The 13,178-nt window shown below is 36.5% G+C and overlaps 3 protein-coding genes across 4 annotated transcripts; 1 reads left to right on the top strand and 2 right to left on the bottom strand.

Moving 5' to 3' along the window:
• Positions 1–654: 654 nt before the first annotated feature.
• LOC112499315 (uncharacterized) lies at positions 655–1,251 on the bottom strand. Its single transcript, XM_025102313.2, has one exon. It carries the CDS (start codon positions 1,194–1,196, stop codon positions 687–689), a length of 510 nt encoding a protein of 169 aa, XP_024958081.1. The 5' UTR covers positions 1,197–1,251; the 3' UTR covers positions 655–686.
• Positions 1,252–5,689: 4,438 nt separating this feature from the next.
• LOC102614973 (calcium-transporting ATPase 1, endoplasmic reticulum-type-like) lies at positions 5,690–11,601 on the top strand. 2 transcript variants are annotated; one of them, XM_006488167.4, is made up of 9 exons: positions 5,690–5,842; positions 6,125–7,589; positions 7,928–8,000; positions 8,100–8,221; positions 8,954–9,235; positions 9,351–9,728; positions 10,150–10,259; positions 10,427–10,655; positions 10,763–11,601. In XM_006488167.4, the coding sequence occupies exons 2-9, from the start codon at positions 6,177–6,179 to the stop codon at positions 11,348–11,350; spliced, it is 3,195 nt and encodes a 1,064-aa protein (XP_006488230.1). In that variant the 5' UTR covers positions 5,690–5,842; positions 6,125–6,176; the 3' UTR covers positions 11,351–11,601. The 2 variants fall into 2 exon arrangements, with proteins under 2 accessions (XP_006488230.1, XP_052287779.1); XM_052431819.1 differs by lacking the exon at positions 5,690–5,842 and having other exon boundaries at positions 5,877–7,589.
• A 706-nt stretch (positions 11,602–12,307) lies between these two features.
• On the bottom strand, positions 12,308–13,129 carry LOC102614670 (histone H4). Its single transcript, XM_006488166.4, has 2 exons — positions 12,981–13,129; positions 12,308–12,872 (listed from the first exon to the last, which is right to left on the bottom strand). Exon 2 carries the CDS (start codon positions 12,860–12,862, stop codon positions 12,551–12,553), a length of 312 nt encoding a protein of 103 aa, XP_006488229.1. The 5' UTR covers positions 12,863–12,872; positions 12,981–13,129; the 3' UTR covers positions 12,308–12,550.
• Positions 13,130–13,178: the final 49 nt, after the last annotated feature.

The following is a 13,178-nucleotide window of genomic DNA, read 5'->3' as shown; positions in this document are numbered from 1 at the left end:
CCTTTTAACAAACAAATCTTATTAAAGATTTAAATATCATAATCATAAGTTGCGTGCGCTAAGCAGCAACTAGTTTGCACTAATCTGCCTGTTAATCACGTAATTAACGACAATGCACATTATTATTATTATTAATTCAATCGACGAAACCCACAATGCTTGCTTGCTAAGTTTCGACGTAGAAAAAGAAAACATGTACGATTTCTCTTGCTAATGCCTTGTCATTCTGTGATTTTGGCCCCATTAGGGCTCTTGTGGTTGTTTTTGTCCTTGGATCATGTATTTAGATTCCCCTCCCAATTCGTGATTATGATCCCCACTGGGGTGGCTCTCTTCGCCCATCACTGTCTTAAAAATATTAGACAATAACGATACGAAACCTAGCAAAAGGCAAAAGTCATGTGTGATTTTTTTTTCTTTTAACTACCAACTCTAAATCCCTTGCCTTGGATTATTAGGATGGAGAAAATTTTTTGGTAGCCATTAATGGATATATATATATATCACTCACACTCAACCATATTTTATATTTCGTGCTAAGTACTGATCAATATAACACACAGGCACAGTCCTCTGTTCCATATCCACAGCAAATCAAAACTAATAGAGGAAACAACGCAGAAGAAAAAGGAATTAAATTATTAAATATATCATATACAAATAAAAACCAAACAAGCAAAAATAAATTAATTAAAAGTAGATATCCTTTTGAATTTATGATCGATCTCTCCATGATCATCATCAACTTTTGAAGTACAAGATAAGACTCCACGAAACATGAACAACAGAGCATGGCAAGATGCGTCTTTAGCCCTTCTAAGCACCAACCACTTCTTGTTATTATTATTATTATTTCTTGATCTGCTCTTTGATTTTGATGGTCTTCTAGTACTACTCTTCACCCTCTCTCTAACTCCACCGAAGCACTTGCTTGTGATTTTCTCATGCACGGTCTCTTCCTTCCTTGAAAACGTGTAGCTCCTTAGATAATTTTGCCTGCATGAGATGCTGTCGACAACCCTGGGGCTTGAAATTGCACGTGCATGGGCGCCACTACTGCGGCTGCGGCAACCGTTGGCGGTCATCGACCGGACAAACTCCGCATCGGATTCCGGCCACTTGTAGAGGTTCACGTAGGTTGCCCGCACGGGGATCCGGACGTCGTTGATGCAAGTTGACATACAAGAGGATGCCATGGAGACTGGAGCAGCGGCTCTTTGTTTGTGTGGGTTCTTGTGTTTGGCCTTTAAAGGATGTTATGGTATAATGATTTGGAATCATGAGTTATATATATATATATATAAGAAGGCTTTCGGTCCATGCATTGATTTATATATATACATAACAAAACAGTGGCATATAATTGTTCTCTGTTTTAAGACAAGCGTTGAATCTTGATTTCATGGGCTATCATAATTATATTATTAATTATATGTATTTTTGTCCATGCGGAGGATAAAAGCTATTATTTCATGTCACTTTGATAATGACTAATATAGCGTGAGTTGGTTGTTTTATATGCTATTAAGCAATGCACGTATCGACCAAATATATAATCTCTATTATTTATTTAATTTTTCTATTCTTTCAACCAAACTACCGAACTTTCACCAATGTGTTTAGGTTATCTTATTGAGGCCTGTAACCATTTTGATAAATTTAATTAAAATGTTTTTTTTTTACCGTGTTAAAACTTGTGTTCTGATTAATATTCATATTTGTTGAATCAAAACTTGCGTTTTAATTAATATTAATCTTTTGGTTGAACGACGCATACTCAGTTATTGATTAATTTCTACTATAATCTTGAACCACTTTTAGGCTTTGTTGCAAATAATTTAAGCTTTGAGTCTAACCATTTACTAATGGAGGATCTTGTGCTTAATGGGTAAGGATAGAATCGTAGGAATGTGGAGTCAAAGCCATGATCATGATGTGAATGGCCGTTTCCATTGGATTGTGTGGCTATCAAGGCAAAAACATCTATGCGTTCACAGCAGCAGCTGTAGCATTTGATTTCACTCAAATGCGTACCTTATAATTCCATCGCTCCCTTTCTTATTAGTTAGCTTCTTAACAGGAATTCCTTCTTGTTTACCATAATCTTTGTAAAATTACCACATTTCCTCATGGCTATCAAATAACATCCCAAGAGTCGGCTCATATTTTTCTGATTGTGCATCTTCGACTCCATCTTCATGTTCCAAATTATCCATTTCTACAAAATAATTAATATTCGTATTAAGCAAAATGTAAGATCAATTTATACAAACACCATCCATCAATAATTTAATCCATTAAAGTTCTGAAATTTTAAATAAAAAAATGATAAATCGAACACAATTTAAATTAAAAAAAATTCAATGTGGACACAAAATTTAAATTAAGAATAAATTATTATAAATTTTTTCGAACACCATCCAGAAATAATTTAATCCATTAAAGTTCTAAAAATTTAAATAAAAAAATGATAAATCGAACACAATTTAAATTAAAAAAAATTCAATGTGGACACAAAATTTAAATTAAGAATAAATTATTATAAATTTTTTCGAACACCATCCAGCAATAATTTAATCCATTAAAGTTCTAAAAATTTAAATTAAATAAATTATAAATCGAACACAATTTAAATTAAAAAAATTCTATGTTCAAACAAAATTTAAATTTAAAAATTCTAAATCAAACCTATAATTTAAATAAAAAGATTTCTAAAAAATTTCAAATTAAACACATTATCATTTAATCAGTAAATGCAGGTACATTTCTATTATTATGATATAACAAAAAATAATAAACAAATAAAAAATTATTCTTTAAGCTGAGATAATTACCAACTGGGTGTTGCTTCAAGATCTAGATCGAGAAATGAACAAGCTGAAGTAATGGGCACTGATTGGATGAGCTGAAGTAATGGCTTGTGATGAGCAAAGAAGTGAACGAGAAACGAACGAGAAGTGAAGGAGCAAGGAGAGAAAACTTAGCTTTGCTTGGTCATGAGCCGGAGTGAGCTTTGGGGACTGGTGACTTTCACGTGGGAGGCCAGATTTCACTTGGCAAAAGTGACTTAAGTGTGGGGCCAAACGGCAACTTTTTGTTGACCATTTAAGAAAATGTCTTGAAAGAGAAGAAAAAACTAATAAAAAGAAATGATTTTTCACGTGAGGGACTCACTTTCTCTTAGTCATGTTGGGGGGGAGCGGAGAGAACGAAACGACAGCACAAGCTGCCGTTTCTCTCAGTGTTTTCTCAGAATTCCCGACCTTTAGCATTTCTCTTTCACAAAACCCACTGAAAGAAAAACTTATTGAAGGCTAGGCCTTTGTTACAAAGTTAATTCATTTCGTTTACTGAATCCGCTAACCTGAGGTGCAGCCGTCTATTATTAATTAGAAGCAACCATGAATATGCATTAATTTCATGGAGACAAATTGAATCTTTATGTTTGATTCAATTCAAGAGTTTTGTCCGTTAAGCATTCAATACAACGGGCCATTGCACATAATGTAATCAAATGGGAATTTTTGCAAGCAATTTTGAGAAACGAATGTGGTGGCAAGAAAGTGACATCCACGTACTTATGAATTGCTGTCCTTTATGGAGACCACAAAGTCACCGTCGATACTCCATGGTGTTGTACTAGTCACTTCATGTGATCCATCAAGCGCCAGCACTGAGCCCAGAGAATTGCGATCTTCAATTGACAGACAAAGATTGAAAATTGAAACAAAAACACGACAAAACAATAAAGATGTTGAGATTGAATATTGCAACTGACACAAAGCTAAATATTATGAGTAAAGTTAGTAGGCCCCTAAGGTTGGATCATCAGCGTGACCCAAATGAAATTTATCACCAGCGTGACCCAAATGAAATTTATCACCAGCATGACCCAGATGAAATTTGGGACTATTTAACGATTGGATTTCAGGGTTTAAGCCCAAGCAAATGCCAAACTGCTACACCACGACCCGCAGCACCATGGGTAATTTCTCAATTATTGATGGTTTTTTTGCCTTCCTTTTCTTTTTGTGTTTTTGAATTTTCGATCATTGATAGTCAGGGGAAGTATCTTATCAAACCAAAATGGGTCCAATACAACGAGAATCTCTAAAATTTATTGATGATTGCAGTTTGTAGAACCCTAAATCACTGCCATTTTTTAAGGCATTCATTCTTTTTATAAGCCGTGTTTACAAAATAATGTTAGTTACCCATTTACCATTCAAATTATCGAAATCAATGAATTGACATTTCTATTAAGATTTTAAATTAAAAAAATAATTTAAAATATCCTAACCCTCATTTATCATATGATAAAATAAATAATTTTATTAAAATTTCATCATCCAATAGATAAGTGATCTTTATAGTTTGAGCACAAATTAAAATCCAAATATTTGGATCTCTAACAACTAACATTACTCGGGTTTAAAATGGATATCATAGAAGTATGGAACCAATGTCTTAAAAGTGGTATATTCCCTCACATTATCTAGCCTTTGGTCTCTTATCTCTACTCTCTACCAAGCAATTAGGATAATCTAGAATAATTACAATAATTTAATGGATAGATTCCGTTATTGTACATTTTTTGAAGTTTAATTTGATATTAAAGTTTACTCAAACTATTCATAATTCCGTCTATCAAAACTATTAATTATGTAAAAACAACAAATAAATCAGAACACCTACCATAGCTAACAAGTAATAATAATGGGTGAATGCATAATAGAATCATCCATTAGTTGGTTGGTAAATTGTTTATCTTTTCACACGTGAATAAGATTCAAATACTTCTGTTTTTTTATTGAAAAATTTTTATTTTAATTATTAGGAAGCAAATTCGACCCATTTTCGTTTATCAAGACATCCGAACTATGAGATCTGAACTATGAGATAATAAAGTTATAAATATATGGACATTGGTAAATTTAAGATTATAAGTATAACATAATTATGTTGGTAAGCCTCCGCAGATCTTTTATTGCAAATATAGCACTATTTTTATTCTAGTTATTGACAACATTATAAATAAGATATTTATCAAAACCTTGTTTTAAGATTACTAACAACAAACATGAGTTCGATCAACCATTCAATGATATTGTACTTATTATGTACTATCTACAAAATTTGATCTCAAACCATGTTAATTGATTCACGAGATGACTAGATAATTAACTATATAATTTTATAAGTCAAAAGTGCATGCTATCTAATTGATGAATAGGAGGAAAAAAAAGTGTAAAAAGTTTTTAATATTAATGGAGAAGTCACAACTCAAAAGTGTTGGCACAAATTATTTTAGGCTATTATTATTTTTCGTTTTTATTTTTATATTATGCATTGTCGGCAATGGACCACCAATACCATATATTATATAAATATAGCAATTCCCTACACATATTTTGTTACTACTTACATATATTTTTTTCTTTTGAATTTGTTAAAACTAATTACCGTCAGAATTTCTTAATAGGAGAGCAAAGGGAATGTCCAAGATATTTCAAATTAATAATTTATCCTGAAGCTTTCCCTTTATGACGAACACGTGATGCACCCATAACCTCGCCACTCCTCAAACGCCACGTCAGCAAAAGTATCACATGCGAGTACTTTTACTTGTACATCCCACGCTTTCCTGACGTGGCGTGGTCCCATTGGTTACGACCACGTGGAATCTGGCTTCTTCCAAAACTACAATCACATTTAAAAAACGAACTACCCATCAAGCCTTTGAATCGTTCGCTCTTTATATTCGCTGGATCTCGCTCTGATTGGCTTTTTCAGAAGGACAATTAAATAGCAGCCAGAATAAATATTTCTCGTCGCTTCTCTGGTAAGACCCGAAACCTAAAATTCTCCATTTCATCAATTAAATTCTTTTTTTTTTTTCTATTCAATTGTAGCAATTAATTAATTCTTCATTGCTGAGTCTGGAGAGCGTGATTGAACTGCGTTGCGTATTTGTTGATTTAGTTTAATTAAACAGGAAGTGTTGACTTTTGTTTTGAAAGCTTTTCTCCGCGAGTGAATTTGAATTTAGAGTTTCACTTATGTCAATGCGTTGAAGTTTGTGCGATCGGATCCTGATGTTTGTTTAAATTTGATTAATTTTCAGGTGGAGTGTGCGGAGTAGTTAGTTTTGATTCAATCTGGATAATTGAGTGCCAATGGGAAAAGGGAGCCAGAACACTGGTAAAAGAGGAAACTTTGGCGAGGAATCTTCGAATGAAGAAACTTTTCCTGCTTGGGCTAGAGATGTAAAAGAATGTGTAGAGAAGTACGGAGTGAATCCTGACATTGGACTGTCGGCTGGTGAAGTCGAGAAGCGCCGAGAGATCTATGGGTATAATGAATTGGAGAAACATGAGGGTACGTCGATTTTTCAACTGATTTTAGAACAGTTTAATGATACTTTAGTTAGGATTTTGTTAGTTGCTGCGGTTGTATCGTTTGTGTTAGCTTGGTATGATGGGGAGGAAGGGGGGGAGATGGAGATTACAGCATTTGTGGAGCCTTTGGTGATTTTCTTGATATTGATTGTTAATGCCATCGTGGGGATCTGGCAAGAGAGTAATGCCGAGAAAGCACTGGAGGCTTTGAAGGAGATTCAGTCAGAGCAGGCGACTGTTACTCGGGATGGGAAGAAGATTCCGAGTTTGCCTGCTAAGGAACTTGTTCCTGGGGATATTGTGGAGTTGAAGGTTGGTGATAAGGTGCCGGCAGATATGCGGCTTTTGAGATTGACAAGCTCGACTGTAAGGGTTGAGCAGGGTTCGTTGACTGGAGAGAGTGAAGCAGTGAGCAAGACTGTTAAGACCGTGCCAGAGAATTCAGATATTCAAGGAAAGAAATGCATGGTTTTTGCAGGAACCACTGTGGTGAATGGCACTTGTACTTGCTTGGTTACGAACACTGGTATGAACACAGAGATAGGTAAAGTGCATTCTCAGATACATGAAGCATCCCAGAATGGGGAAGATACTCCATTGAAGAAGAAGTTGAATCAGTTTGGAGAGGTTCTGACAATGATAATTGGAGTGATTTGTGCATTGGTTTGGCTTATTAATGTGAAATATTTTCTCACTTGGGAATATGTTGATGGTTGGCCTAGAAACTTCAAGTTCTCTTTTGAGAAGTGCACATATTATTTTGAGATTGCCGTGGCATTGGCTGTGGCTGCCATTCCAGAAGGTTTGCCAGCTGTTATCACAACTTGTTTGGCTTTGGGCACACGAAAGATGGCTCAAAAGAATGCACTTGTCAGGAAACTGCCTAGTGTTGAGACTCTTGGTTGTACAACTGTGATCTGTTCTGATAAAACAGGCACCTTGACTACCAATCAGATGGCCGTGACAAAGCTTGTAGCTGTGGGTTCTAGAGCTGGCACTCTTCGATCTTTTAATGTGCAAGGGACTACATATAATCCTTCTGATGGGAGAATAGAAGGCTGGCCTGTAGGTCGAATGGATGCAAATCTTCAAACAATTGCCAAGATTTCTGCTGTTTGCAATGATGCTGGTGTCGAGCAGTCTGGCAATCATTATGTTGCTAGCGGAATGCCCACTGAGGCAGCATTAAAGGTGAAATAACTTCCCATATATATGTGTGTGTATTGAAATTGCACTCTGCTGTTATTTAGTAAATGGTGTAAGCTGTTTGAATACTCTAAACTTAAATGAAAAACGGGCAATTAAGTTTTTAGTTTCAAATACAAGCATTTGCATATAGCTGTCTGCTATACAATTTCTTCCACTTTGCTAGATTTTTTGCCTTTCCTAGTGTAATGCATTGTTAAGGCTTCTTGTTCAATGAATCATTTGAAGTTTCTTCATATAGGTTATACATTGTAAGCACTCTGTTGCAAAGGGAAGTTCCTGCAGTATAGTTACTTATTTTAGTGTCTTCTTTTCCATATCAGGTGATGGTTGAAAAAATGGGATTTCCTGAAGGACTTAATCATGATTCATCTTCAAGTCCCGAGGATGTTTTACGTGCGTCACTTTATCTCAAGATCATATTTTTTTTCTTGTCATGATTTTTATTTTTCTATGTCTGAACACACTTTTTTTTTTCCTTTTGTGCGGCCTAAGGTTGTTGTCAACTATGGAATACATTAGAGCAGCGGTTTGCAACTCTTGAGTTTGACCGTGATCGGAAATCCATGGGAGTTCTTGTGAATTCCAGCTCAGGGAATAAGAAATTGCTAGTAAAGGTTTGTACATTGTTCAGCCACTCGGACTTTCTTTCATTTCCTCTCCCTGTACCTTTTATTATTATTTTAAAAAAATTTCCTTACCATATAAAAAGGTGAATCATTGAATTTCATTAAAAAAATTGCTAATATATCTGTGTTGGCAGCATTTTCATGATGCTTCTAAACATATTTGTTCTTTATTTTCTCCTTTCTAAGATATGTAATATGGTGTAATTTATCCTAGAGATGTAAATTCCCTTGGATAATAACTGTTTGCCCACTTCAGCAGTGTGAACTCATTCCCTTCTGATCCCACTTTCCTAGTAAATTGTGCTGGCAATACACATCCAATAACATTGCATAAATTTGCAAAATATACGATAGTGTGTATATTCAGACCTTCACTGTAGTTTGTTCACATTCTCTTTCCTAATAAAACAAAAATCCCAGTTAACCTTCTTTTTAACCTTAGTTTGCATGTTCTGAATCTAATAGATATTTTGCTTCCAAGGCCAGTTGGGAAGGGATGTAGAGATGGCAGACAAATTGGGATTCTTTACCTTACATGTTTCTTGGAATAGAAATCTGGCTTATATATTTCAGTGTTATACAGATTGCTCCTATAATGTTTAATAAATCTAGCTTTTTAGTTCGGTACCATCAGACTCCACTGTCTGATTATTGGGACCTTTAGTCTTTTTCACATTCTCTTCCATTTCTCTCTCTCTTGATATCTGTGAAATCTTGCAGGGTGCAGTGGAGAATTTGTTGGAGAGGAGCTCATTTGTTCAACTGCTTGATGGTTCTGTTGTAGAATTGGACCAATATTCAAGGGACCTTATTTTACAAAGTCTTCAAGAAATGTCATCAACCGCACTGCGTTGTCTGGGCTTTGCATACAAGGACGATCTTCGAGAGTTTGAGACATACGATGGAGATGAAGACCACCCAGCTCATCAGCTTTTACTCAATCCAACAAATTACTCTTCAATCGAAAGTAGACTTGTTTTTGTTGGCATGGTGGGCCTAAGGGTAAGTTGGTCCCATAGTCATTTTCATTTTTTCTGTCCTACTGTAATTGTGTTACTTTTTCTCCCAACCTTTTAGAGAACTTGACAAGTGTCATCTCATGATTGTGGTCACTAAGGATCCTCCTCGTGAAGAAGTTCGTCAAGCAATTGAGGATTGCAAAGCCGCTGGAATACGTGTCATGGTCATTACAGGGGACAACAAAAATACAGCTGAAGCTATCTGCCGAGAAATTGGTGTATTTGGAGCTCATGAAGATATCAGTTCACAAAGTATAACTGGAAAAGAATTTATGGATATCCACAATCAGAAAAACTATTTAAGACAAGATGGTGGGCTTCTGTTCTCCAGGGCTGAACCAAGGCATAAACAAGAAATAGTGAGGTTGCTCAAAGAGGATGGTGAAGTTGTTGCAATGACTGGAGATGGAGTGAACGATGCACCTGCATTGAAATTGGCTGATATAGGGGTAGCAATGGGCATTGCAGGGACAGAGGTATTTTTCTTCATTTCTACTCTTCATTTGGTACTTTGATTTGCCTCAAGTGATACATCACGATGGAGTCCATGCGGTAAAATGAATGCATGTGTTTGGATATTCACCTTTTCCTGTTGTGTTTGTTGTTGGACTATGTTTTTTAGATTTTGAGTTAACTTGAAAGTTGGTCTCCTGAATGAGCATGTGTTAATAGCCATTATAGGATCTAATGAAAAATTTATGTTCTCCCTCTTTATTTATAGTTAATTATTTATAGTCATTTACTTATTTTCATAAAGGAGTGCAGCTTTTGGTGCATTATAATATAGTAATCCTGGTTATTTTTTACCATCTTGTCTTTCAATCAACAACTTAAACCTTGTCCTCTTTTGCACCTTAGTAGACCATTCTAGTAACATGTCCATAATGCTGTTTTCAGGTTGCCAAGGAAGCCTCTGATATGGTATTAGCTGATGATAATTTTAGCACAATAGTTGCCGCTGTTGGTGAAGGCAGATCCATCTACGACAACATGAAGGCTTTTATTAGGTATGGTTTTTGCCATTTAGAAAACCACTGTTTGTGACTTGAATTGAATCTTGACAAAGCTATATTCTTTTTCTTACTGCTGTGATCTGAATTGCATATTCACTGATTTAAATTAAAATTTGCACTATGTTGTTTTATTTTTTTAATTTTTACCCCTTGCACTGCAGGTATATGATCTCCTCAAATATTGGCGAGGTTGCGTCTATATTCTTGACAGCTGCTTTGGGTATTCCAGAAGGCATGATACCCGTTCAGCTTCTCTGGGTAAATCTTGTTACCGATGGGCCCCCTGCAACAGCCTTAGGATTTAACCCTCCAGACAAGGATATAATGAAGAAGCCCCCTCGAAGAAGCGATGACTCATTGATCACTCCTTGGATTTTATTCCGCTATCTGGTATAAAAGCTAAATTATATTCCCATCCCTAAGACAGAAGTTTTCAAATATGTTGACTTTTTCATTCATTGTTTATAGTAGCTAACTTCATTCAAATCCTGTCACAGGTAATTGGATTCTATGTTGGGGTAGCTACGGTTGGTATATTTGTCATATGGTACACACATGACACATTCTTGGGCATTGATCTGAGTGGAGATGGCCACAGTCTCGTCACCTACAACCAACTTGCTAACTGGGGTCGCTGCCGTTCTTGGGAGAATTTTACAGCGTCACCATTTACAGCTGGCAATCAAGTTTTTAATTTTGATAAAGATCCATGCGAGTATTTCCAGTATGGGAAAGTTAAGGCAACAACTCTCTCCCTCTCTGTCTTGGTTGCCATTGAGATGTTCAATTCTCTGAATGCCCTCTCAGAGGACTCGAGTTTGTTGTCAATGCCCCCATGGGTGAATCCATGGCTACTTTTGGCCATGTCCATCTCATTCGGCCTGCACTTTTTGATCCTTTATGTACCTTTCTTTGCCAAAGTATTTGGAATTGTTCCTCTCAGTCTGAATGAATGGCTCTTGGTCTTGGCCGTTTCTTTACCAGTGATTCTAATAGATGAGGTACTCAAGTTCATTGGAAGATGTACAAGCGGGTGGCGGCATTCTAGGGCACATAGACCATCAACAAAGACAAAGGAAGAGTGAGGTGAGCACCCAATGGAGGATTGTAGTCGGCAAAGATTGATTATATTGGGAGTTCTTCAATCTTTGATTGCAATTGACTCTATTTAATTCTTGGTCCTCGCATCTAACCCTTGGTCCTTTTAAACTGGTAAGGGTTATATTGGACACCTGAAATTTGTTTAGATCGATCAAACAGGATCTGTAATAGTACAATCTACCTAGAATTTTGCAATATTAACAAGTTTTCAAAAAAAATTAGTTCTTTGCAAATATCTTCATTACCATGTCGGTGCCAGTGTAGACACGGTATATAGCTGCTAGCAAGCGTACACAAATCTAGCAATCCTGCTGTTGATAATGAGCGCAGTACCCTTTCATCGCTCCTGTAACCATAACTGCTGTTGAATTTGTCAAATGCTTAAAATGGAATAGGCTTTCTTGCATCTGCTTCAAACACAAACTTGACACTACTCAAAATTGCTCCAATTCAAACCAATTCAGAAATTACCGGACACTATCTGTAATTGTCAGAAATTTATTTAGTGAGTTTATGGTTGCTGCTATCAGATTTCAAATCTACACAATTTCAATAGGGATGTACAACAGAGAGAAACTGAGGCAGTGAAGTTTGGAATGTTAAGGCCTGTATCATTAGAAACTTGGATGCCAAGCTTCGTTGCCTCAGCTTCTATCTGTTGTACATTCCCATTGAAACAATGTAGATTTGAAATCTGATAACAGCAACCATAATCCCACCAAACAAATTTCTGACACTAGCTCCAAGTTGCCCAATCTCATGCCATGTTGCTTAGAGACGACCAAGAGGAGGACACTATTTGCTTGCATTTTCTTTTAAATGAGTTTATATCACAAAACTAGAAATTCGAACAATCTCAAACCAAATCTGATTATTCAAAATTCCCAGAGATTATTTGTTGAAACTTGGACTATAGTTCCATTAATGACGAAGCAGCAAGATATCAAATGAACCAGCAGTGTTTATACCAAGAAGCTTCACAACGATCTATCGTTAATTCTACTCAAAATCATAGGGGTAATTAACGTTACAAAATGAAAACACCATTAACAAATTAAACCAAGATTCCCATTTAACCAGAAAGAAAACGCACAAGTCCTAACCCTAGAAACAGAACCACAAAAGCTTCTTGACAGCAAGACTTCTCTCTTTACAACCATCACAAACAAGCGATACCAACTTCTTTAACCACCAAACCCATAGAGAGTCCTGCCCTGCCTCTTGAGCGCGTACACGACGTCCATCGCCGTCACAGTCTTCCTCCGAGCGTGCTCAGTGTAAGTCACGGCGTCGCGGATGACGTTCTCCAAAAAGATCTTCAGAACGCCACGTGTCTCCTCGTAGATCAACCCACTGATACGCTTCACCCCACCCCGACGAGCCAGACGCCGGATTGCGGGCTTTGTGATTCCCTGAATGTTATCGCGAAGAACCTTACGGTGACGCTTTGCTCCTCCCTTTCCCAACCCCTTGCCTCCCTTCCCACGCCCCGACATAATTTTTCTACTGCAGCACAAAAATGCCAAGTTTAAACAAATTCAATTCAAACAACACTAAACCCAGAAGCAAAAAATAAAAAAATAATTCGAATTTGAAATGAACAAAAAGAGTTACCTCTGATATTGCGTGTCTGATGAATAAATCAGAGTGATTCGTGACAATTTTACTTTTTTGTTTCTTACTTCGTGGGTTTCTGTGTGTAATCTCGAGGGGGATTTATAGAGAAATGTAAGGACGTGGAGTTATGGGGCTCGATCCGTGTTTTTGTCTTTAGATTAGGTTTGGCCCGTCGATGGGTGTGAAGTGGACGGT

The sequence above is a fragment of the Citrus sinensis genome, chromosome 8 (assembly GCF_022201045.2).
Source record: "Citrus sinensis cultivar Valencia sweet orange chromosome 8, DVS_A1.0, whole genome shotgun sequence".
In the NCBI taxonomy this organism is placed as follows: domain Eukaryota; kingdom Viridiplantae; phylum Streptophyta; class Magnoliopsida; order Sapindales; family Rutaceae; genus Citrus; species Citrus sinensis.
Note: the sequence above shows the minus strand (reverse complement) of the source record. Positions and strands in the feature narration are given on the sequence as shown.

Coding starts and splice junctions, on each gene's coding strand:
- LOC102614973 (XM_006488167.4), top strand. CDS start 6,177: ATGGGAAAAGGGAGCCAGAACACTGGTAAAAGAGGAAACTTTGGCGAG. Junction 7,590..7,927: donor CCACTGAGGCAGCATTAAAG/GTGAAATAACTT, acceptor TTTCCATATCAG/GTGATGGTTGAAAAAATGGG. Junction 10,656..10,762: donor GGATTTTATTCCGCTATCTG/GTATAAAAGCTA, acceptor ATCCTGTCACAG/GTAATTGGATTCTATGTTGG.
- LOC112499315 (XM_025102313.2), bottom strand. CDS start 1,196: ATGGCATCCTCTTGTATGTCAACTTGCATCAACGACGTCCGGATCCCC.
- LOC102614670 (XM_006488166.4), bottom strand. CDS start 12,862: ATGTCGGGGCGTGGGAAGGGAGGCAAGGGGTTGGGAAAGGGAGGAGCA.